The 27,000-nt window shown below is 45.7% G+C and overlaps 1 protein-coding gene across 1 annotated transcript; it reads left to right on the top strand.

The window, feature by feature from the left end:
- Positions 1-621: 621 nt before the first annotated feature.
- Positions 622-26,260, top strand: LOC142563302 (uncharacterized). Its single transcript, XM_075673855.1, has 6 exons — positions 622-775; positions 6,981-7,156; positions 18,754-18,812; positions 22,370-22,435; positions 23,889-24,020; positions 26,190-26,260. The coding sequence occupies exons 1-6, from the start codon at positions 689-691 to the stop codon at positions 26,258-26,260; spliced, it is 591 nt and encodes a 196-aa protein (XP_075529970.1). The 5' UTR covers positions 622-688.
- Positions 26,261-27,000: the final 740 nt, after the last annotated feature.

Below are 27,000 nucleotides of genomic sequence, written 5' to 3'. Positions count from 1 at the left end.
CCGACTCGGAAGTGAAAGGATCTTGAGTAGGCGACACCAAGCCACAGTCGACAAAGTACTGCTGTCTCGAGTCGAGAGTCCAGATCGGGGTAGAAGTCGAAGGGATGGGTCCTGTCGGTGTATACGTGTGTGCTTCAAGCTTGGTGTATTCTATAAAATTCTGTTGGCTTCATTTGGAAGCGACCGAACTTTCATTGCAGTGTCTGTTCTTGAGAATGGAATAGAGTCTTGCAAGACCTCCTTATGTGCAGATTATGCTGCTGGGCCGCCATGTTCTTTGCCCATTATACTACAGTGGTTTGGAATCCACTTTAACGTGATGTCGCGTCCTTGCTCGACGAGGTGGTGAAGCAGCAGTCTGATTTCTAGAACTAGTTGTTCGTAGGGACTTCGGCGTAAGGCAGACACTCGTATCCTATCCAGAAACTTATATCCAGAAAAATTATATCCTAGGAAATTTAGAATTGCCTAGGATATAATTGAAAGACTTTTCACGTCCAAACATTGGCAATGATGGGATAAATAATATGCAAATATTTTTACTCATAGTGTTAGAGTTCCAGTTACAGTAGTATTATATGTCATTTACATTTCATGCGACGGGAACTAATTTGTTGCACATTTCAGTTAGTGAAGTTTTTCATTTTTACAGGTGATATTTGAAAGGTCTTCGTGGATTCCTGTAATCATGGGTCTGACATTGGCCCTTGCTGCCGTTACTGTGATGGCCGCCGCTGGAAGTTCCGCTGTGGATCCAACACTGAAATTTTTTCAAGTAAGCCCGCGGTGTTGCAATACAAAATGGAAGTGTATTTAAGCATGTGCAGCGGTTGTTAGTGGAAATATGGGTCTACTCAAGACTTGCTAAAATTCTAAATCCATTTTAATGCTATAGTGTTGGCCCCTTGTCGCAGAAATTCAGGCGTCCGTGTTGGTGCCCGCGGCTGAGAAATCTATCTCCAACCACGCATCGCCAACCGCAGACCGTCTGCGTGGTTGTTGAATTAATGAAATAATTGAATTCCTCATACTAAAATTCGTCTGAAAATTAGTAAGATGCCTCTTACACACAACTTACAGACATGATAGCGTCTGATGGTGATTTTAATATGCGAGAAAATATAATTTTTTACGTGTAAACTTAAACACAAACCGCTCTTCGAGCTGTCATTTGAGGTCTAAGGAGCGGCGCGGCCTACTCGCCTAATTGTAGCGCAATAATAAAAAAAAGAACCAGAAAACTCGCCTTCGTGCATGATGCGATGGCGCAATGGCAAGGCATTATGAGAGGCGGAAGCAAACTTGAATCGAGGACGAAAGAAGGACCACGACGGCCTGAGAATGATGGTATGACAACGAATGCATTACTACCGTATAAGGGTGGGCCAAGGACATAAATACCATGTCAATGGTGTGCGTACAATATGATGACAGTGAGTGTGTTACAATAACGACTTGGCAACGACTTCATCACAGACTTTATGACAATGATGAAGTGACGATAACAGCATGAGCCAGAGTTAAATGACGAATCTGGAGGGATGACTCTAGAAAGACAGCGACGCCCCCACGACGCCGGTTTTCCAACTAACGTACGGGGACTCTATGAATATGATGGCGGGATGACGATAGCAAAACGACAGTCGCAGAACAAACCTTGAATGACGACGATACAACCACCATAATGACATCGCGACCACGGGCACTTACCTAGTTCCCCAAACTTTTATACAACTTGGGATGACTGAGTTGGTTACGATGGCGTGATGATGACAACATGACGAAAGTGCAATAAGAAAGCTGCAATGGCCACCGTAAACTGTCCGCAACGGCATCACGACCACCAGGAGATACCTAGTGGCTCAAATTATCACAGCTTGCGGTGCTGAGCGATAAGGCGTGACGATGGCACCCGGACGAGTCAGGCGGAATTCACTAAGCACACTTACCAAACAATATAGGCGTAAAAAAATTCTAGGAGAAAAGTGCATTGACAAAAATAAAACTTCGTTAGATCAGCAAGCTTGCGATGTCCACACCTGCGAAGGCGAGTGTTGTAGTAAAGAAAAAAGAAAGCGCGTATATAACGGAAACGATGGTCCGAACTTCTGTACAGGGGCCAATGGCAGGCGTAAGTCATTTCACAAAACCCAGGGAACCGTTGCAGCTGCCGACGTAAGAAGGAATGTTTACCACACAGGGGTGGCAGTCATACGAATATAATCATGTCCATCTCAGCCTCTGTAGCTCACGCGGGTAATCCTTGGAATGCGTTGTTGCGGCCGATTAGCTAGCGGTCGCAACTGATAGCCGAGGATGGCGCGTTCTTATATATTTGTGGCGCACTCCGACTTCTTATTTGAAAGCGCACTAAGCAGTTCTAGAGCTTATATTCTGGGCGTGCGCTCCAGTGGAAGGCAGTACTATTAATGCTGTGCTGCGAACTTCTGCTTGATGTCTGATAGGCTCTTCTTCCTTATTGCGCGCAATAGCCTGATTTTTCATGCTCATCTTGACACTTTATTGGGTGGTAGAAAATAGAAGTGTCCGTCACAGACAACCGTCAACTCAATATATGGTGCGTTTTGAGCACTCCTACAGCATTTTTTGTAGTTTGAGCTTTCTCTAGCTCATATGATTGTGGACAATAATTTTTACTAACGCATTTGAGGCTATAATTCTCCATGCGACTGATATACAAAAGAAAATCGCCTAAAAGCTTCTACTTATCAAAATCTGTCCACCCCCCCCTTCCGTGCTGTTAGCCTCAACCTTCTGTTATATTGGTGTTAGTTTCAATTCAGCATTAAGTAGAAGCGACGAAGTGTCTATGCCCATGGTTTTGTTCATGCCTTGGCCTACGGTGTGGGCGGACGTATGCGTACGACGGACGGCAATCCTCTATATTTTGTGAAGCGGCACGTCCGTACTATGACACATAAAAAAGAGAAACGGAGAATAAAATCACTACCGCCATTAATACTAAAATCAGGTGGACTGTTCGAACGAGCATTGTTCTGTGAAATAAAATAAAACTCGCGCACACACAGGAACACAAACACGCACACACGCACACGCTCGCACACACGAACACATACACGCGTTCGTATGTAATAACCACGCTCACACTTAACACTAGACACACTTCATTTTTGGTAAAACAGCACGCCGCCTCGCGCTCAGAGATGCCACTACACCTTTTTTGCGTGCGCCAAACCAGTAACTAGTCATACACGTGTGTTTTTCAACTCAGCGCAAGAATTTTCTTCCAGCAGGCGACGGTCCTGCGGTGACCCGCGCCTGCTGCACAGTAGTCAGGTCAACATTACGACACGAAGAAGCCCACCACAGTGGCTTGGTATTGCGAAGGGAACAATGTGAAGCCTGCGCGGTGCTAAGCGCGGACACTAAAAAGCGTCGTATCCGGAAGAGAAGCATTTGGCGCCGCTTGAATTATTCTGTCTTAAGTTTTCTCCTGGCAGCGTGCAGTTCGGTTATCGATTCCGTGCGTTTGAACGAAGCTAGGACATTTGTAAGTGAAGCGTTTTAGAAGAATGTCTGATATATTGTGGTGACGGACAGAATGAGTTTCGCATCAAGGCCGCAGTGCTTCCAGCCGTCGGCTCACGACTCAAAGATTAGTTTATTTATGTGTAACTTTCATATTTACATTCAGTTACAGCGCTTGTATCCACAGCTTCTGAGACTTCATTTGACTCTCCCTCAGTGATAGTTCCGGCTTCACATGTTTTAAATTATCCGCAAGAAAAGTGCAAAATTTATTTTCAAGCAAGCTGTCACGCAAGGACAGGCAATCTCTCTAGTGATATTCACTGCATGCATAGAAGAAATACTCAAGCTGTTAGACTGGGAAGGATTAGCAGTGACGATCAACGTCGAATATATCAACAACCTTTAGTTTGCCGATAATATTGTTCTGTGCAGCAACGCTACGGATACGTTGCGACAGTTTATTGGGGACGTTAACCGAGAAAGTGTGAGCGTAGGTTGAATATTATGATGCAGGAGACAAAGGCAATGTTGAATAGCCTGTCAAGCAAACAAGAATTCAACGTCGATAGTCAACCTCTAATGTTAGTGGATGAGTAAGTTTACCTAGATCAATTACTCACAGAGAACGCTGACCATGAGAAGAAAATTTACATAAGAATATAAAAAAATGGTTGGAGTGCATATGGCTGGTGTTGCTAGTTCCTGAATGGAAGCTTACCACTGCCATTGAATAGAAAGGAGTCCATTCACTGCACTCTACCAGTACTAAAACAGGGCCGAGGCTTGGAGCTTGACAAACAGACACTAGAACAAGTTAACCACTGCTCAAACAAGCGGTTGGACGAAAAATGTTAGGCACGTCGTTAATAGACAGGAAAATAGCGGTACCGATTACAAAGCAAGGAGAGTTAGTGGTACTTCACATTAAGAGAAAAAACGAGCTGGACAGGCCACGTAATTCGGAGGGCAGATGATCTGTGGTCCATTGTAAATACTGAGTGTATGCTGGGCGGAAGGAATCGCTGTCCAGGGCAGCAGAAAATAGGGGCAGTGATGAACTATAGAAGTTCTCAGGCACAACGAAATCAGCTAGTGAAGTTCAAGGACAATTAGAGATTGCTCGGAGAGGGCTTCGTCCTGCAGTTAACACAAATATATAATGATGGCATTTTACAACATCGAAAATTCGTGCGGAATTTTAACGCCCCCTTACTTTTGAGCCACAGTTCGCTTCGTACTGTGAGGCCGCATTCGCATCCTTGAAGAATGGTGTCTGTCTCACTTTTTCGATACCATGACCCCCACCTTGCTATATTTTATGTGCTGCGACTGCACCGAACGAAGTGCATCACTGTCGCAAGATCAACGACTGGAACCGATTTGATCCGAAGCCGCCCGGAATGTCGAATCGTTATGTGCTTCGTGTACGGCGCTGTGCAACACTCAGACGTTCAGTTAAGCGTGCGTTCTCATGAGGCTGCCAACTTATAGAAACGATGGTGCTGATTATGGTGGTGATGTTGACTGAATCGCCTTGACTTGTATGAGGCGCCGCTTGCGTTATGACCGACAGAATAGTTATGGGCTGCAGGCCCCGACGTAAGCCAGCAATTATATATTATTGGTCTCGAAAACTGAAGTGTAGGTGCCTTTGTGCCTTTCGCATCAGACGGAATGTGGTCGCTTGAACCTGCAAAATAAACTTTATCTGGTGTTGAGTATCATCGTGTTTTATCGTCTGAGGAGAAGCCAAGAAGACGCGATGAACGGTGATACGACGTCACTGTTTGTTAGGCAGCGTCGCCTTTCCGTGCAAAGGGTTACGTCGTGAAGTTTTTTTTGTCCTAATTTTGGGAGTGTCGGTAGCCACTCCTTCTTTCTGCATTTCACTTTAGGGCTGCTTTACTAGTTCTCTGTGCCCTCGATAGGAATCGTCGACCAGCACCTTAGATGTGCTGCCGAGAGCGCTAATATTGGACCTATGCGCGACACTACGAGTGCATCTGCAAGACTGCGCAGCGCAATCACATACCGAAGTGTCCTAAGGCCAATGAACTATTTAATTACAGCCTTCTTTTTTCTTTACTTCCGTGATTACTTTCGATATAAGCACAGTAAGCCGCTACTTATGGTGAGGATGGACGTCGTTGCGTTTTAGCCGGTGGGGTTCGTACCGCAGTCGCGGCCGCCAATTTCTCAGCCTGAGCATCTCATTCGGTGCCAAATATGTCACAATCTGCCCATGAGTCAGGTATCTCGTGGAAATGTTAAACGAATGCGTGAAATTTTCCCTGCGATTCTTTTGGCGGAGGTGCGATGAACGGGCGAGGGCGGCAGCGCTTGTCGTCCCTGTAGCAGACGCCCAGAAAATGAAACTCTTATAGGCTGTGTAGTGATTTACTGTAAAGATAAAGACTCACCTACAGATGCATGACATGCGATCATGTCATCACTTCACCACGCTTCTTTCATTCCTCTTTTAATTCGAGCTTTGCTTCCTCCTCCTTTTCACACGACGCTGTTAAGTTAAATGCGCTGCCGTTTCGGTTCCACCCTTATTATTGCACGAAAAATATTTTTGGCGAAGAAATTGTGCACGCGCATCGCAACTTATTGAATTCCGCCCCAAAGGAAGAATCTTCAAAGACAACGACGAAATGACTGTGATGGCATCTCGACTACATCAACAGACCTCGTAACCCAAGTTTGTAGACAAGTTCGGCCACTGGGTTAGCTTAGTTAGGTGGATGGACAGATGGATGGGTGAGTGAATGGATGGATGGATGGATGGAAGGATGGATCAATGGACGGAGGGATGGACAGATGGACGGACGGACGGACGGACGGACAGACAGACAGACAGACAGACAGACAGACAGACAGACAGACACACAGACAGACACACAGACAGACAGATAGATAAACAGATAGATACATAGACAGATAGCCTGAAAACCCCTGAGTTGGCAAAGAATGCTAATCGACGTAATTTATATGGCAGTACTCACTGGCTAACATATACATAGCAATAGAAAACAGCCGCACCTGCAAATGCACACTTTCACTATTGAAATACCATACATGTCAGAAAGCAATACAAGAAAGACGAGTAACGCTTTCATGTTATCGGACTATAGATGCGTATACTAGTATACCGGTCGTAATGAAAGGATAGGTGTCAGTCATCCTTATAGCAGGGGCGTAGAATTAGTTTAGAAGCGATAAAAAGTGCAACTGTTTAAAAAATACATGCTCCGGAGACGAATGGTAGATATTGTCAAGAAAAATATAATTTCTTGGAAAATGAGATTCTATCTAGACGTGACCAAGCCAGCAGTGAAGGAAGGACTAGGTGATATATCGTTTTCGACGTAAATGATTTATTTTCAAAGTTTTGTGGATATCATAAAAGATTGTGCTTTCAAGCACAATCATGCTTCCGTTTTTGCTCTCTTTCTACTGTACAGGATACTCAGCAAAGGCCCATTCTCACCTACGAGTGTTACCGCACAGATGTCACGGTGGAACCCGAAGGAACCGTAAACTTCACAATTTTTTGGGACGTTACACAACGCGCTTCTAATGAGGCGGGTAAAGCATACACTTGGTACGCTGAAAAAGGCACAGAAAGCAACTATACTGAGTAAGTTCCTGTCGCTAATACTTAACCCTTTAGTGCCCTGTATATCATTCACAGTGTTGCAGATATTGTATGTGTATATAATTTGTAAACTAGCATATTGTCTTTCTTCGCACGTAATTTTGCTAAGAAGGATCTCGTCAAGATGTCCATATTAAAATCCTAAATCAGCTGTATGATGTTTTTGATCTATTAGTCATTCCTGTGTACTTAAAGTACTGCAGTTCGCACAAATTCACGATGTTTTGTGTTGCTTAGTGCATGTTTCTCGAAAAGGGACTTTGCGTGTAAATATGAAAGAATCGTGTAAGTGATGCATGCATACCATTGCATGTGTGATGCAGTTGAAGCGTCGCAATAAATGTCGCTGTACTTTAAAAATACGTGCGGTACATGCGTCTGCTGCAGGAGCTTTCTTGAATTGAACGCACATACAATGGTCTTTACATGTAATTCAGCAAAATATTTTTCTGGTTTCTACAAAATCTTCAGATATAATTGAAGGGTTGGAGGTATAGAAAGGAATGAGGATCTCGTTACAAGTCTTAATATTCCTCCAGCTTTCCTCCTTGGCGCTGACAGAATGATGATGGGCTTGTCTTTCCAGCCAATACATATCCATGAGTATTACTCTAAGATTAGAAGAGCAAGATAAATTTGAAATTTCGTAAACGCTTTGCATAGAAATATTATTATACAGAATTTTTACACATTGCCAAATAAGGCATAGGAAAGAGCGGATGACATGAATGATGTACATAACCATGTCAAAGGAGATGATCTGTTTAATACTTGTATAGTAATCGGTAACGAGGAAGTAGAGGGGCGCCCCTTTCTTCATATGGTTCCGTGTAGAAAGGCACAGATGAAAGAGCCTATTTGCAGGCTATTTACACTGGAGTCAGACAGCCAGGCCGACGCTCCCTCGCGCCAAGGGAACCGACCAACTTCATCGTCGTTCTCGCGGTGGCTTGTCTCTTGAGCATCGTTCGATGATATCATAATACTAACCCCTCCCCCCCTGCAGCAAAAGCGCCGTCACGGTGCTGTTAAAGATCCAATACGCTTGGAGAGTTCTAGGGCTTGAGTCGGGCGACATGGGCAATGTCACTGGTTGTCACAGCAGAAGACGTAGTGGGCGCCGCTAGAACGATTTTATAGGTGACATCAGTCACTTGGGGGAGCGCGCAATATGGGCCTGTGTAAGAGGAAAGCAGTTTTTACAAAGACCAACTTTACGCGATGGTGACCAAAGCGACACGAGGGTGCAGGGCACAAAATAGACATCAGCGTGATGGAGGTCGTAGCGTTGCTTCTGTTTGTCTGGAGACACTTGTAGACGAGCGAGCGCAAGTTGGCGAGCATGGTCAGCACGGGCAATTGCTTCACGGGCATAATCGCTAGGTGAAGCTGTGGCGGACGGAACCACAGTGCCCAGTGGTAGCGTCGGTTCTCGGCCATACAAGAGCTAAAACGGGGAAAAGCCAACAGTTTCGAGAGGGAAAGAGTAGTTCGCAAAGATAATGCAAGGTAGAGCCAGGTACCAGTCACGATGGCCGTCTGAAACGCGTTTGGATAGCATGTTTGTAAGGGTACGCTTCAACCACTCAGTGAGGCCGTTCGTTTGGGGGTGGTGGCAGGGGGTAAATTTATGCTGTATTGAACATGCACTCATGATGCCGTCAATGTCTTTGGCCAAAAACGTACGGCCACGGTCTCTTCGCAATTGACGCGGAGCACCATGCATAAAATTGATATCATGTAGGAGGAAGTCAGCTACATTAGCTGCGCAACTGATCGGAAGAGTGCGGGTTACGGCGTAGCGGGTAGCGTAGTCCGCCGCGACTTCAACGCATTTGTTTCATGATGTAGATTACGGAATTGGGCCGGGATGGTCTAAGCCGACACGATGGAAGGGCTCTGTAAGGATGTAGAGTGGCTGCAGGTAACCAACGGGGAGCTGAGAAGGCTATTTGCGTAGTTGGCAAAGTTCACAAGCGGCGACGCAACGTCCTACGGAACTAGCAAGGCCCGGTGAGAAAAAAAAGGCGACGTAAACGGCTATAGGTTCAAGATACGTCGAGGTGTGCTCCCGTTGGTGCGTCGGGAAGCTCTTCTAGAACGGTGGAGCGGAGGTGTTTAGGCATTACAAGTAGCAACTCAGAAGCGTCCGGATGAGGGTTACGACGGTACAGAGCACCGACGCGGAGGACGAAGAGGCGTAGGGCAGCGTTGGCTGGAGAGTGTTCGAAACGGTTGATGAGTGCTCTGATGTAGACGTCACGACCTCGGTCGTCGGCGAAAGGAAGCAGATGTGTTACAGAGAATACACAAGAAATATTGGCAATATTGGACCAGTCAGTCGTCAACATGGTAACACGACAAGCTGTCAGTGTCTTGGTGCAGGCGGGCAGACTTGTACCCCATGGAATGTAAAAATTCTTGTAGCCTCAAAGCCCATCGGCCATGCCGGAACATACAATCTGTTAGCGATGAGAGCCAGCAGAGAGAATGATGGTTAGTGACTATGGAAAAAGGGCGACTGTAAAGGTAAGGGTGGAACACCGAAATCGCCCAGACAACAGCAAGGCATTCTCGTTCCGTAATGGAATAGTAGCGCTCCGATCGCACTAGGAGGCGGCTCGCATAAGCGATAAGGTTATCCTGGCCACGCTGAGGCTGGGCTAAAATGGCACCTACGCATGACCGCTGCTATCTGCACGCAATTCTGTAGGGGTATCAGGGTCGAAATGGGCGAGAATACGTGGTGAGGTCAAAGAGTGAGGATACGACAGAAGGCGGCGGCTTCTGCAGTACCCCACGATAATTACACGCCTTTCTTCAAAAGATTAGTGACGGGTCTAGCAATAGCTGCAAAATCTGGAACAAAACGACGAAAGTACGAGCATAGCCCTAGAAAACTTCGAACGCCTGCGGCTGTCATCGGAACCAGAAACTCTCGGACAACGCGAGTTTTGTCAGGATCCCTCTGTACTCCGGAAGTCTCAATGAGATGGCCCAGAAGAGTAATTTAGCGGTGACAAAACGACATTTGGACGAGTTAAGTTGCAGCTTCGCCTTTCGAAATACATAAAGTATAGCTGTGAGACGCTCAAGGTGAGTGTCGAACGTTGGCGTGAAGACGATGACGTCATCGAGGTAGCAGAGGCACGTGGACCACTTGAAAGCTTGGAGCAAAGAGTTCATCATTCGCTCGAAGGTGGCAGGGGCGTTGCATAATCCCAGCGGCATTACTTTAAATTGGTCTAGGCCATCAGGTGTGATGAACGTGGTTTTTTCTCTGTCAATATCGTGAGCACCAATCTACCAGTATCCAGAACGAAGTTCAATAGAAGAGAAATAGCTGGAATTATGCAGGCAGTCAAGGGCGTCGTCTATACGTGGGAGCGGGTAGACGTCTTTCTTTGTAATGCAGTTCAGATGACGGTAGTCTACACAGAAGCGCCACGTTCGATCCTTTTTCTTAACCAACACTACAGGTGACGCCCAGGGGCTCGAAGAAGGCTCAATGATGTTTTTATCTAGCATTTTGTTCGTTTCACTTTCAATTACTTGGCGTTCCGACGCAGAAACTCTATACGGTCGTCGGTTAATAGGCGTAGCATCGCCAGTAAGAATCCGATGCTTGACCGCGAGCGTCTGGCCTAAAGGGCGATCGTCGAAGTCGAAAAAATCCCGGTTGGACAATAATACTTGGCAAAGGTCTTCAGCCTGCGCAGTGGAAAGGTCCGTCGCAACCATTTTCTTTACGTTGGGATCGGCGCCCGAGGCTGGCGGGAGGGACCTGCTAAGCTCGTGAGAACCACGGGTCGATAAAGCTCCCACGTGATGGTCGCCGAGACAATCAACGGTGCCAAGGCAAATACCTTACGGAAGAATTTGCTTTGCCAATCCAAAGTTAGATAGATATGCCGGTGGGGTTCGTAGTAATAGTAAGTACACTGTGAGTCACGGTAACGTCATGTTGTACTGGAATGTCGGGCGGAAGAGTGACGAGGTACTCGCCATGTGGAACTGGTGGGGAAGCCAGCAATTCAGTGTAATTCAGCTTTGGCGAAAGGCGAAGAAAGCCGGTGGGGCGTAAGTGGCAGTGGGGTGCGTCAGAAGGTACTGCGAGAATCGGCAACTCAAGGCGAAGGCTACTAAGGACGACGCGTGCCGGCGTTGGGGTGAGGAGCTTGTTCAGTCGTCGTGGGAATGCAGCACACATAATAGAAAGATGTGCTCCTGTATCAATGAGTGCGGTGAGAGGAGTGCCATCAATGTCAACCTCAAGGAGGTTTTGGTTCGTAGGTAACGTGAGCAGAGGATATGAGGGCAGGGTCGACAACGGAGCTTCATTTCCAGAAGCTGAAGTGGCTAGGGTCCACGCTGGATCCGAGGGGCGATGGGCGGCGAAGAGAAGCGACGGGGTTGGGGCGAATGAAACTGATGGCATCGATGTATGGGCGAGCGGCTGTAGCGAAGCTTCGGAGCAGGAGCATCCGCGGCAGTGGGTTCATGGCGGGTGGTATAGGGAACAGAAGGTCCAAATTTGGGGAATAAGCGGTGGCATTTCTCGAAGGATGTGGGGACCATCGGTTGCGGAAGTGACGAGTGACCCTGTCGATGCGACAGCAGCGAAAGCAGGTCGACCTGTCATCAGGGGTACGCATTCGCACGGGTTGCGGCGAGATGTTGCAGGAATGGACTGCTGGGGACGAGGACGGCCGCGAGAAAACTGCGTAACGCTGGGTTGAGACGTGGAACACAAGGAGTTCAGACCTATGTTATCAAATTCCTGTCTGACGACGGCCTGTATCATGGCAATGGTGGTTGCTGGGGGATCGGGAGGCTTCGCGGAGAAAGCTGGTGAACAGGCAGCCTCAACTTCGCGGCGAACAATACGGGTAACGTCATCGCCGGTTATGGTCTGATGCGGTCGACCCTCACATGTCGACGTAGCAGCAGCGTTGGTTAGCCGAGTGATGTGGTATGAGATACGGCGGCTCTTAGCTTGTTCAAGGCGACGGCATTCTTTTATGATGGTGTCGATAGTCGAGACGTTGCCGAAAACGAGTAAATTGAAAGCACCGGCGACGCCTTTTAGCACATGTGCCACTTTGTGTGCTTCGGGCATAGTGTCGTCAGCTTTGCGGCATAGAGCCAAGACGACGAGATTGTATGAAACGTACGGCTCTGTAGATGACTGAACACGAAACACAAGAGCCTTTCTCGCGGCAACTCTGCGCCCAATGGGGTCACCGAACAATTCCCGCAGCTTTTCTTTGGAACACTCCCAACTGGTTATCTCGTCATCATGCGATTGGTGCCACACGCATGGCGTGCCGCCGAGATAAAAGACGAGATTGGCGAGCATAATCGTTAAGTCTCACCTGTTATTAGCACTGGCGCGTTCATAGAGGTTGATCAATTCGTCAACGTCCTGTCCCTTCCGGCCAGAGAACACACCAGGGTCGCGATGTAGGGCAACCGTGACAATTATAGCAGTCGGACAAGCCGACGCCGTTGCCGAGGCGGGCTCGTCACCGGGAGGCATGGTGACAAGCTCGGTGTTCCGACCATTACGGAGTTCGGTGGAGAGGACGCAGATCGCTAACCTCCACTAGACTGTCATGTGTGGAAAGGCACAGAGGAAAAAGGCTATTTACAGGCTATTTACACTGGAGCCAGACAGCCAGGCCGACCCTCACTCACGCCAAGAGCACCGACAAACGTGATCGTCCTTCTCGCGGCGACTCGTCACTTGTCCAATTTTGCTCGATGATATCGAAATAATATGTATGATATTTGGCCGGAAATGTCACCATGCAGCTCGATCGGAAGAATTATAATGCTAGAAACTGACTGCAATCACAGGCGAGGATACAAGTATACGGGCTGTTTCAACTACAATCAAACGGTTTACGCAATGCTTCGCGCTTATATGCCTTGCATCCAACACACACTATGAATGATAATTTCACATACATCAATGACAACTTAGTAACCCAATATATTCATTGCATCAGTCTCTGAAGGTAAAGCCTAAGCCTTTCCCAGTTTTCTGCTGAAGTAGTATATCGACACAATTGAATAGTAAGATCAACTCTTTAGCAAAGGAAATTTCCCAATAAACCTGAAATTTCGCTAACATCAAGGAAAAAAATTCGTAAGACTTCGTTTACCTGTTTGCCGCGAGCCTTCTTGTTTCAGAAATTCCAAAAATATAGCATATTTCATCCAAAGACTGACAGCGGGTGTTGCTACAGATGAAGACGCAGCTTCCTTTCCCATGCACACTGAAGTAACCTTCGAAAGGATAAATCGCAGCCTAATAAGTTTTCGTAATCAAGTTACCATGTCAAAGGATAATTTGGTTTAAAATGTCGATGAAATCAATCTTGTAGTGTTTCTGGGAGCCCTAATTCCTTAAATAAGGTTGAGGAAAAAGCACGTACTCTAATACAAATAATGTACTATAGGTTAACTTTAAAGGAAATGTGATTCTGATTGGTTACTGAGAAAAAAATTTTCTTGGCTGAATATTCCGACACCGAAAAAATTTACTTACCAAATTGTAAAATTTTATTCTCAACCGCCTTCAAGTACATTATGATCTGCACTGAGTTCCATTCAGCAAGTGCTACCTGCTTTATGGAACAGAGCCTTTTGGGAACGCATCATTTTTATTGCAAAAGCAACAGCACGGACTCTGGAGGCTCTCAAGGCTCTGTCGCCGGCGCTCGCGTTGTTTTATGGGCCCTCTATCTTCTACACACGCACCAATTGCGCACGGAGTGTTACAGAGTTGCCAGACAGGGGGTGTGCGTAACCGCTTTATCATCTAATGGCGAAACGCGAGTTTTCCATTGGAATTGTGTGGATATATATTCAGACTACGTTGCCTAAATATATGTTTCAGGTCCAATGGGCACAGTGCTCGTGGAATTTTAAGTATTATTTTTTCAGTAGTGAGCCACACAACAAAGGGTACAGACTTTTGGCATCAAAGAGGATGAATGAGGAGGAGCACCATATCCCGAATGCCATACTCAGAGAATCAAGTTGGTCTGACAGTTGCTTTCACCCCCTTTTCCCTCACCACCGCCACCCATTTCTGCAAACATTATATATAAAACATAAAAAAATTGAAAATTAAAATGACGGAAACAGGCCGAACGCTCATATAAGGCGGTGTCGCCGATAGCGCCCCCTTGAAAGAACAGAATATCCAGGATGATTTCAATGGTTATGGCCATTTGAAAGCGTTGAGGTACGCGATGAAAGCGATGAAGCATACGCGCTTCTTCCCACCTTTCTTCGAGCGGCGAACGTGGCTGTAAGTCAAAGGATAAGCGAACGCCGAGGAAACAGCTTGACGGGAGACACGTGGACAATATCAGTGCTGTTGCAAAGACGGTCGCCTACAAAATTGGCTGGGGCAATGCGATAATTCATTACCATCATCATCATCTTCCTGGCTGCGCCCACGGCAGGGCAGAGGCCTCTCACACACTTTTCGAACTACTCCGGTCGTAGCTAATTATGGCGATGTTGTTCCTGCAAATTTAATCTCATCCGTCCACCTTTCTACCGCCCCCTGCTACGCTTCCCTTCTCTTGGAATCCAGTAGGTAACCCGTAATGACCATCGCTTATCTTCCCTCCTCATTACATGCCCTGCCCATGCTACTTTATTTTTCTTGATTCCAACTCAGATGTCATTAACTCGCATTTGTTCCCTCACTCAATCTGCTCTTTTCTTATCGCTTAACGTTACACCTATCATTCTTCTTTGCATAGCTAGTTGCATCGCCCTCAACTTAGGTAGAACCCTTTTTGTAAGACTCCAGGTTTCGGCCTCATAGATGAGTACTCGTAAGACACAGCTGTTATACACTTTTCTGTTAAGGGGTAATGACAATCTGCTGTCCACGATCAGAGAATGTCTGCCAAACGCACCTCAGCCGATTTTTAATCTTCTGATTATTTCAGTCACATGATCCGGATTCGCGGTCACTACGTGCCCTAATAATATGTATTCGCTTACCACTTTGGGTGTCTCGCTACCTATCGTAAACTGCTGTTCTGTTCCGTGACTGGTAAAGATTACTTCAGTTTTCTGCAGATTATTTTTTAACCCACCCATCTGCTTTGCCTATCCAGGTCAGTTAGCATGCATTACAATTGGTCTCCTGAGCTACTAAGCAAGGCAATATCATCAGCGAATCGCAAGTTGCTAAGGCATTCTCCATAACCCTTATCCCCAATCCTTCGCAATCCAGATCTCTCAATACCTCCTGTAAACACGCTGTGGACAGCATTAAAGAGATCGTACCTCCCTTGCTGACGCCCTTCTTTATTGTGATTTTGTTACTTTTTTATGGAGGACGGCGGTGGCTGTGGAGCTACTATAGATATCCTTCAGTACTTTTACATGCGGCTTGTCTACACCCTGATTCCGTAATGCGTGCATGACTGCTGAGGTTTCAACTGAATCAAACGCTTACTCGTAATCAATGAAAGCTATATATAAGGGTTGGTTACATTCCGCAGATTGCTCTACCAACTGACTGATAGTGTGAATATGGTCTATTGTTGAGTAGCCTTTAGAAAATCCTGCCTGCTCCTTTGGTTGACAGAAGTGTAAGATGTTCCTGATGCTATTTGCGATTACCTTAGTAAATATACTTCGTAGGCAACGGACAGTAAGCTGATGGGGCTATAATTTTTCAAGTCTTTGGTGTCCCCTTTCTAATGGATCAAGATTATGTTGGCGTTCTTAGAGTCCGGTACGCTCGAGGACATGAGCCATTGCATATACAGGGTGGCCAGTGTTTCTAGAACAATATCACACCATACTTCGAAAACTCTTCTGTTACCTGACCCTCCCCAGCTGCCTTCTCCCTTTGCATAGGTCCCAAGGCTTTCTTTTTTCTTCCGATGTTACTTGTGGGATTGCGAATTTCTCTAGACTATTGTCTCTTCCATTACCGTCGTGGGTACCACTTGTACTGTATAAATCTCAATAGAACTCAGCCACTTCAATTATTTTACCATATTAGTGATGACATTGCCGGCTTTGTCTCTCAAAGCATACAACTGATTCTTGCCCATTCCTAGTTTCTTCTTTACTGCCTTTAGGCTTCCTTCGTTCCTGAGACCATGCTCAATTCTATCCATATTTTACTTCCTTATGTCAGCTATCTTACGCTTGTTGATTAGCTTGGAAAGTTCTCACAGTTTTATTCTAGTTGTAGGGATAAATGCTTTCACGAGTTGGCGTTTTTTATCGGACCTTTCGTCTCTTGTGATAGCTCACCGGTATCCTGTCTAACGAAGTTACCGCCAACTTTTTGTGCACACTCCTTAATGACGCCCATAAGATTGTCGTTCATTGCTTCATCACTAAGGTCCTCTTCCTTAGTTAAAGCCGAAAAGCTGCTCGGTAGCTTGATTCAAATTCCTCTATTTTCCTCTTACCGCTAACCTATTGATCGGCTTCTCATGTACGAGTTTCTTCCTTTCCCTCCTCAAGTCTAGGGTAATTGGACATTTTACCATTCTATGGTCACTGCAACTCACTTTGCCGAGCACGTCCAAATCTTGTATACTGGCAGGGTTTGCGCAGGGTATGAGGTCTATTTCATTTCTATTCTCGCCATTCGGGGTGCTCCACGTCCACTTTCGGTTATCCAGCTTGTGGAAGAAGGTATTCATTATCCGCAAATTATTTCGTTCTGAAAACTCTACTAATAACTCTCTCCTGCTTTTCCTAGAATCTATGCCATATTACCCCAATGACTTGTATCCAGCCTGCTTCTCGCCTACCCTGGCATTGAGGTCGCCCATCAGTATAGTGTATTTTGGTTTGACTTTACCCATCGCCAATTCCACGTCTTCATAGAAGCTTTCGACTTCCTGATCATTATGACTGTAGGTGGGAGCGTAGACATGTACGATCTTCATTTTGTACCGTTGATTAGGTGCCCAACAAAACCTGCCACCCTCTCGGTAAAGCTATAGTATACCTGTATGTTATCAGCTGTATCAGTCTTATTCAGTAATCTGACTCCTAGTTCTCGTCTCTCCGCTAAACCTCGTTGGCACAGGAGGTGCCCACATTTTAGCACTCTATATGCTTCATTTGTCCTCCGTACCTTACTGAGCCCTATTATATCCGATTTAATGCCCTATAATGCCTCCAATAGAACTGCTAGACTCGCCTCACTAGATAACGTTCCATCGTTAAACGTTGACAGGTTCGGATTCCAATGGCGGCCTGTCCGGATCCAGAGATTCTTAGCACCCTTTACTGCGCCACAGGTCTGACCGTTCCCATACTCAGTTTCTTCGCAGTCGCTGGGGACTGAGGACCGGGGTTTTCAGCTTGAACTCGCAGGACGCGCACTGTAGACAAACAACGAATAAGGAAAAGACATGCGTTGTGGAAGGGGGAGCCGAAGAAGGGAAGGAGAAAAATGTAAGGAATTTTTTTTCCTAGAGAAGAAGGCAGCTGTGCGGAGTGGAAGAAGCGAGGTAGTCGGGCTGTAGGTCCCAGCTTCAAAACTTCATGAGTGTCGGATGGAGAAGTGAGGCTGTCTGGCTGCGGTACCGAGTTTCAAGACGTTAACGACGATCTTGCTGCCGTCCCACTTCAAGGCTGTGGTCTTCCCTAGTCCTGAGCAGGTGGGGCTGAATAAAAGAACGTTACACTTCCCTCCCGCGACACCCTGGTCGAGCTGCGGATGATCCTCCAGAAGCAAGCAGCGACTTATGGTCACGCGACCTCCTCACATACGGAATATCAAATAACCGTTGACCCAAGTTTGCTTGAAATACCTAAAATACGAATGCCCCTACCCAGAGGAGCGTGAAGTTTCCAGTAATACAATATGTGCGTGAACAACGATGTTATTAGCAAAATTAATAAAAGACAAATTACCACATCCTTATTCTCGTGAGAAAGATTGGTGGCGCATCCATACTTGCGAGATGTTCGGTGATTTAATTGCAATTAGCAACCAACCCTTGGTGGGTTAGTTTTGTGATGGTTATCATGAAAAGCTGCAAATGCATAGTGACACGTAACCAGAGGCACGGACCCCGTGTCCGAATTTTGCGTAAAAGAGGTTCGTTAAAGAACGGCATATAACGAGTGACGCAAACTCAATGACCCAAATTGGCATTTGGCATAAACGATATTCATTGAAGCCCAGTTCACACCCAGTGTCCCATGCGCAGTGACTCAATTTGGTCGCACGCTTACTTTCTGAGCCGGTTCCTTAAGCACAGCTGCCCATAAGACCCTGCTCTGCCCAGTAATCCAAGTTGGATGACGAAACGGGTAGAGGCACAGATAGGCAGATAGATAGCCAGCTGAAAGCATTCGAAAGATTTTAAGAATGCAAATCGCATTCGAAGAGGATTCAATGGCGTCAGAGAAGGACTGGAAGTTTCATACGCGTTGAAAGAAGGGGAACATCTGCGTATAGAGGAGCAAGTATTTTTTGTGCGAAGTATTGTATGCTGTTCTGTGAAATAGTTTCAATATCAACAAAATATTTTGCCGATTAGTTTTCCACCTTCATTTTTCAGAGGTACCTTTTCCTACGAATACGATAGTGCCTCCTCCACAATCAAAGTTAGTAACCCTGGTAAGTATCCGCGATTTATTTGTTTGTGGTGTCTCTGTCTATACTTGGGCGGGAAAAAGTTTCAAAATACATTTGATGTACTTGACAGTAGCACTAGCGAGTACGACAATGTACTGCAGATTGTCAAAGCACGCGCAATTTTTATTATGCTCACAACATAATTATTGGTATATTCATTAAAGCGTAATTGCCTGACACACGTCAGCTGGTACAAAACAGGCATACATGTATCCCGTAACAAAGCCGACTGGGAGAGCCACAAAAAAGTAGAAGGAAGATGTCAAGAAGAGACGTGTAGCTTGGCAGATAGTTATTGTATGGTGCAATGAAGTGTTTTAATGTTGAGGAAAAGCGGGCACAGGGATAGTGCGTAATAGGTTAAATCACATACGGGGTCCTTTCTCAGCCTTTGTTTAATGTCAATCGTGATTTGCTGTTTAAAGGTGTAGGCGTGAAATTTTATGCGAAGCATATTAACGTAGGTTTCGGGCCTTCGCGCGACGCCCGGCGGTGGCCACCATTGACCCTGAAGTGAGGTCACGTGACATGACGTCACGTGATGACGTCACACAGGCTGCAGATGGGGCCTCATATCGCGCCGTCGGTCGCCTCCCGGCGGTGGCCACCATTGACCTTCAAGTGACCTTCAAGTAGGTCACGTGACATGACGTCACGTGACATGACGTCACGTGATGACGTCACACCGGCTGCAGATGGGGCCTCATATCGCGCCGTCGGTCGCCTCCCGGCGGTGGCCACCATTGACCCTGAAGTGAGATCACATGATGTGACGTCACGTGATGACGTCACACCGGCTGCAGATGGGGCCTCATATCGCGCCGTCGGACGTCGCCCGGCGGAGGCCTCCACGCTTCGGTTCGCGCCGTCGCGCGTGACGCGGTGGCGGCGCCACCATCGCTGCATCACGTGATATGTGACGTCACGCCAGGGATGAAGCGGCGCGCGCCCGCCGTCGCGTCAGTCTCTGTGCCCGCAACCGCGCCAGCGTCCTTGCGCCGGGCGTGTATGCGGTCAAGATGCCTCCAAACGCTAAGGATACGCTAAGGTTAATCCCAGTGGATGCTTCGCATCCACTGGGCTTAACCTTGATAAGCCTCCAATTTTTTTGGGTTTGCGTTGTCGCGTGGTTTGCAAAAGCGTCGCATCAAGATGGTCCACAGCAACAGCCAGACTGCAAGAAGTAGACCAAGAGTTCTGGCATAGGAATGAATAGAAATGGCATAGGAATGCTTGTGCATCGACTGCAATAATTTCAATTTAATTTATTAACTGAACCCAGAATCTTTTGTCGAGTGTCAAAGCGAGGGAGCTCTGATTGGTGATCCATCTTCCTGCTGTGCGCTAACAGTGAAAATCTTCTTAAGGGAAATCTTATTTCTGACAAACTGCCATGGGTGTTTCTGCCCTAGTATTGAATGGTTCCTGTGAAATTCGAGGAAATGGCCACCAATACGCTATGTCCCCTTCGAACTAATTCACCTTCGAGAGAATGCTTCACTCGACGCATTGCTTCATGGCTTTGATAGCGCATGGGCAGGCAGTCAGCTGCAAACAACATATTTCGAGCACTTCGTTTAGGAAACTTGTGCCCTATAAGCTAAGATAGCTCAGTGGCAGCGATAGCAGTCATTTCAGCCAGCGTTCACCCAGTCGAATCGCAGTCGTGTGCGACTGGCCTAGTTGTGCATTTCTCATGGAATCCCCCAGACGCTGTCGTGGAGAAAAGGGTAAATCTACAACGTGTTAAAATTAACCATACGTACAAATTAATAACCCAGAAATATGCCCTTCCAAAAAGCGCGACTACATTCGTGTACCATGCTTGACATGGGCCGCTGTAGTGTAGCAATACCCCTTCTTGAGTTTACACTTTCGCTATGATTGACGGCTCAAATACGATCTATCTTTGTAATAATTGACAAGGGGCGCCGTTCAGAACGCTGGCGAAGCAAGAAAAGACTAGGATAGAACGTTTACATCATCGCGATCCCGATAGTGCAAACAAGTACTTACACGACACCAGAAACGTGGCAGAAATACGGCGTAGACAGAACGAATGACGCTACCGAGCGAATTCTTCGTGAAGAAACGCGAAAATGAGTTAACAGAAGACCAAATTAAGGTTGTGAAGAGTATATATACAAAAAATTGTACAGCCTAGACGATCACTGAAATACTTGCAATTAGACAGCAATTATTTAGTCCTATTGAATTCCGAAGCCTCAGCTCAATTCAGATGCACCGTTGAAAATACATTGGAAACAACAACGAAGCAATCACGACCACCATGCCGACTTGCCCAAACTACAACTTGTGGTGATGAGTCGACGTAGAAGGCGTAACGACCACGTCATGAAGAGTCAGATATCGAAGCTGTAATGACAGTGTAATCACCACTCTCGTATCACTACCCCCAGTCCAAACCTAGCGGCCGAAACAGACTATTTCGGATGCTGAGTCAGCACAGAAAGCTTGATGACGATGCCATGATGACAGTCAGCTGACCAAGCTAGAATCACGAAGGTAAAACGACGACGACGGTCTCGGAACCACCAGCACATACCTAGCTGCTCAAACTGGTAGAAAACTTGAGCCACTGAGTTCGGGTAAGCGACAGACAGACAGAGACACATAGATGGATCACCTCAAAACTCTTGAAGTAGGCAAATAATTCCAATTCCATTAAAAAACAGAGTAGCGTGTGGACCATACACACCTAATTAAGCGCATATGGTAAAGGACCTAGGCTATACTCTGTAGGGTAGCATTAATGAATATTCAGCAAAAACTAACTATATGGCGACAATCACGATTAGTAGTTTTTCAGAACTTGGGCGACGAATCGAATAACAGTGACTTGTATAATTTTAGTTACTGAGAAGCGCCTAACCAATTATCATTCTAGGAATGTTTACCCGGTGGAAACGTGGCAGTTTAATTATGTATGCTAGAGTAGTTCCAGTTTTCTGTGCTTACCATATACATGTGCCTTAATTTGTACTTTACGTTGGATCTTACGTTTGTCTTATATTACCAAGCTCAGAGACGTAACTGCAGTGTCTGTAGCCTGAACCTTTAAAAACAATTATGAGCCTAAATGTAAAGCCAACAAGCTTTTTGCGAAAAACCAATAAATACTTTCTTTGCATAGCTTTGCAATCTTCCGAATGCAAGTTTATAATTAAATTCTTTAAGTTTTAGCTATACTGCAGCCGATTACCACATGTTTTAGAGGCGTTTACGCAATCGGCTACAGTAACTTGTTTTGCAAAATATTTACCTTGACAGTGTACTGAAACCACTAATATAGGAGAACTTATACCCATATTGTGCTTAATTGTAATGAACTGGTAGAACTTTTGCTGCGCCTTTGTGAATTCGAAGCATTCTCTGGTTTCTTTTTCCCAATAGGGTTTTTCGTCACTAAATGATTTGCACAGAGAAAGAACAGTACATTTGGCAAGCTGTAGTTCAGTTAACGCGCACTAACCATGCGTGTCAGAGATCATGAATGTAACATTGATTCTTTTTCGTAGACATACAGGAACAGCTATACCAGCTGCGGGAGGCTTACGACGACTTGGCTTACTACTGGAAGCTGAGTATGTGGGAGTTATTTCATCCTTAGAAGTCTTCTAGAATGGGTACAGTTGGCGTCACAAGTCTCCATAACGTGGTATTTGAGGAAATAACGAATATCTGTGCGGATTAGTTACGTGGATAGTTCAACGTGCGTCACATGAGTGGTTCGTATGTCGTATATGCTGAAAATTTGCATACAATGTTGCACGCCACGGTGTAGGAAATATAGAGCTTTTTCCTCGGAATTCGTGGATTATACCTCACTCCGACAGTACATACCATGCTTTATGAAATTTTTTTCAGAAATACTGAATAAACTTCAAATAAGCAGTTGATATAATATATGAAATATGGATCAGGCAGGATATGACGCAGCAAAAGAACTTATAGCCTAAAATGGGGTGTCAGGCTGCAGTAACATATATTAGCTTAAAAGCAAAGCGAATAGTGCTGACAATCTTGGTACAAAAAATGCAGATGTAACATCACAAACACTATTCCAAGTGAAAAGGGAAAAAAGATACAAGCAAGGACTCGTACACTGGGCACCTAGGCCTCCAGCAGCAAATCGGCGATGTCATGAGGTGTACATCTAATCTTATGACATTTATCGAAAATTGCCTCATCGCAAGCGGAATTCTACTATACAAAAATCTGAAAGGATCTTGCATAATCTTGCAAAGATTCAGTATATACAATGTCGTAGATTTCTACGATGACGACTATGTCGTAGTGATGAGGTCACAGATCATTACTGTTGTGTCCTGCCTTACTTCATTATTTTCGCGTGTTGCCTATCAGTAAGACATATCTCACGTTACGAATAGTTTATAAGATGCAAGGATAGCCGCGCAAACACGCGTTTAATGAGGTTTGTAAGATTAGTGGTATACATCAACGCCGCATTTGTTCTTCAGGTTTAGTGCTAAAACCGTGATTTTTTCTTACGTCGACGCGCGTTTATTTTAGTCACAGCGAGCGTACAAATAAAGCCACATTAAAGGAATCTTTCCTTTCATTGAATCACTATGGATAAAGTACGCATTTTTTCGAGTCCTAATATCTTATAAAGCTTTAGGTATTCAATTATTAATTGAATCATCCACATCCTAACGTAATCGCCAGTCGGGGGAGGTATTTGATACCAATAGCTCATATTGAGTAAAAGGTCAGCGATGCCGGTTACGTTCACTGGCACTATCTGCACATAACCAAGAAGTAGAACGGCGTCTGGCTTGTGAACAAGCGTCTCATGAGGAATTAGGGCCGTATAACGACTGGTGCTTATTGCCGGTTACCACCAATTTCGGTGTCATCATTTATTTTGAGCGTTTGTTGCATGCGGTATATTATGAACCTGTACAGAAATGAAATAGGCTTCATGAAGGCGGAGTGTTGAAAAATTCTGCCTAGAGATCTAGGCGAGTATGAGTATATGAATTTATTCGATGTATTCATTCCCTCTGACTGCAGCCATCACAAGTGACAATGACCGCGTTGTCTACAAGTTGTACGACATTGACTCGCGATGTGGAAACGCAGCCGCACTACTGAGCAACATCGAGCGGAAGGTCCGGCGAAGAATGACCTTCTCCAGAGACGTCCGTGAGCCGACAAGCACTTGCACTAAGCAGACGATGTGCGCGGAGTAGTTTGCAACGTGGCTGGCCTTTTGTGCGATGTCCTTGTCACGAGAAATAAAGGATTTCTCCTGGTTGCATAAATCTTTGGCAACATGGCCCCCACGACTACATAATAGCATGGTGGTGTGGCTTAGTACTTCAATGTGGTTATAATAAGACATAATATAGGAATAAGGATTGTCACCTCTGTTTGCGAGCATAAACATTTTTAAATTACAGAGCTAAATTAAACGTCAAAAGCTTCAGTTCTGCGGTTTGTGCAATACAGCGACATGGAATCTGAAGCGACATTAGGTTGAGGAAGAGCTTCCACTATTGAAATCAGTATCGGCTGCATTTTACACTAGCAGATGTGTGAGAACAAGCTGTTTAGAGAACACGCGAAAAAAAATAATTTAAAGTTGTCTGTGAAGTCTCTACAGTCCCAGCTGTCATTTTTATTGTGGCGACGGTGCTCTTGAATGATGGATAACGAATTTAGGTTATCAATCCTTTTCAAGGCGATCTCGTAGGCGCTGCTATGTTTGATCACGTGGTCAGTCGTCCATTGCGCGCCTCCGCGTTAACAATGGGTTTGTTAAACCAGCGGTGTAGTTTAGAAAACCTCGGTTTCGGGACATATCGTAGATGGCGACCCGTTGGACGACACAAAGCTTTGGGCATAGCTTAAAAGAACATGAAAAGGCGATTTAGAAGCAGAATAAGGTATTTCAAAACGGCGCGAGCAGCGTATATGGTGCTTGTTTTAATGTAATGTAATGTTTGCGCTCATGAATTGAATAAGCATTAGTTTTTTTTACTCTTCATTCTTTATTTGTAAAATATTTTAAAGCAGCGGCTTGTTGCATTTCTGACTCGCTAAATTTGCTTGGTGCGGTCACTATCAGATTATTTCTGCTTAATCGATTGCAGGTGTGCTGAGTTCCGATATATTTATAGTTGTAGCGCTCAAGCCTTGAAACGCAGCCGTTTTCACATTGTAATACATCGTATGAAAGATGTATTATCACTAGTAACTAGCTTACTCTTGTGGAGCGTCAGGAAGCATTTAGCTTCGACCATGGGTGCGCTACCGGTGTAGTCTGTTACTTAATGTGCGTATATAGCGCGCGCGTAATCAAGTGTCTGCCCATTCCCTTATTGACAAGTTGGTGATAAAGTGGGCATAAGATTCCGTGTCAGTATAGAGTAAATGTGTGTAGATACTCTGCGCTAAACATACTATTACAGGAAGGTGCACTACTTCCTTCGTCATTGTATACCTGGCTGTACTCGCTCTTGCTGGCGTTCCTGGGCTGAAGCGATTAGCTTGAAGGTTTGCGACACAACGCCCGCGGATGATCAAATTTCTGTATCCTCTGCGAAAGCCGTACATCTCGATGTGGCGGTAACATGTAAAGGTGTTTCTACGAGCGGTCCGCGAGCTTGACCACACAGATTCATTATATTACTTAATATGACAGTCGCTGTTTTTGCAGCCAACTTCTGCGCACGTCCTCATTCCACAGGACTCAATCGAGCATGATTAGAGCACAGTACGTGAGCTAAAACTAAGATGAATTTCCGACAGCTGAAACCTGGAAGTGGTAATGGCTTCGTAATCGTGCGCTGTCGCTGAGGCTACGTGTGGCTCACTGCCGAATGCACTCTCTCGTTTCTCTAGAACAAACTGCTCCGTGAAAAGGGTCAATAGACTCGTTGTTAGAGCAAACGCTTGAAGATTAGTGGGCAAGTCTAGATACACAATTCGTTGTAAATACCATTACCTATGTGGCAGTTCAATTTTTCGAGCGGGCTTCTCGCATGTCTATTCCCTGTTCGAAGTCTTTCATTCCATGCACCCAGGCCCCACATTATATGCGTTTAATTACTTGTCTGTATAACCCTGATGGCTTATCAGTTAATCATTAAGGAGGCAAATGATACTCTTTCTGTGTACATATTTTCTTCTTCTGTTTTGTGTCTTTCTGCGAATAGTCCATTGACAAGCTTCCCGATTACGGCATCAGCTGTCATCTTAAAGAGCGATCAAGATTTCATACACAGTAATGTCCACGCGCAATATTGTTTCATGCGCCATAAGCATAGCGGCTAACCAGATCACATCCTCGGTGTGAATATATTCTTGCAGATTTAGCATTCACGGCAGACAAAGGTCTCTGGGAAACCTGTGATGGACATATGAAAGGTGAAGAGGAGTAAGACCATGTGGAATATAACTCTAACATGATTATTTGATAATTTGTTTTTACGTTTCAGCACGTGCGTTTTGAAATAAACAGTTCGGAAGCATGTTACACTCCAGTAGCGCTTGAAGGCGAAAACCTGCTGCACACTTTGTAATGAGCCGTCTCACATCCTAGAGTTGGTGTTTTCGCAGTTCAGCTTCGACCCGTTTCAGACACTTAGCTGCGGCTTCGCACGGTGTTACGAACGGCCTGCAAGGGTACCGACCTGCAAAATTTTCCCAGCCAGTCGCTGCTGCGAGGATGGCGAGCTTCCCAGAAGCGACCATAGAAGCCTTCTCCACCTGTCACGGCGTCGCGATGGTGTGCAGCATCAACACCCCATCGGCGCCGCTATGACAAAACGCGGTCTGCGGACCAAGTATTGTTAGTAAAATCGCCAACGCTTTCCAGGAATTCCCGGAAGGAGGTGCTTCGCGGTGTCTCCTCACGGGCCTTTGAAGACCCCAGACAATTGAAATCCGCGGCGGCCACTGTGCGAGGTCAGTTTGGGGATTAAGAGGCGCCTGCTCGGGTCAATCTCTGTGTTGCGAGAACCCACTCACCTCAGCGCTGTTAGTGAAACCTGTGAGGAAATGTGTGTGTAAACCTCCCCCCCCCCTCCTAAAAGGCGGGTCGGCTACGACGACTTTGAACGCTCCGAATTGGTAGCAGGTTTTAATGGCCGTTTTCACTCACCTAGGAATCTAGGGAGGA

This window comes from Dermacentor variabilis, chromosome 11 (genome assembly GCF_050947875.1).
Source record: "Dermacentor variabilis isolate Ectoservices chromosome 11, ASM5094787v1, whole genome shotgun sequence".
NCBI lineage: Eukaryota > Metazoa > Arthropoda > Arachnida > Ixodida > Ixodidae > Dermacentor > Dermacentor variabilis.
This window is presented reverse-complemented; position numbering and strand designations above follow the sequence as displayed.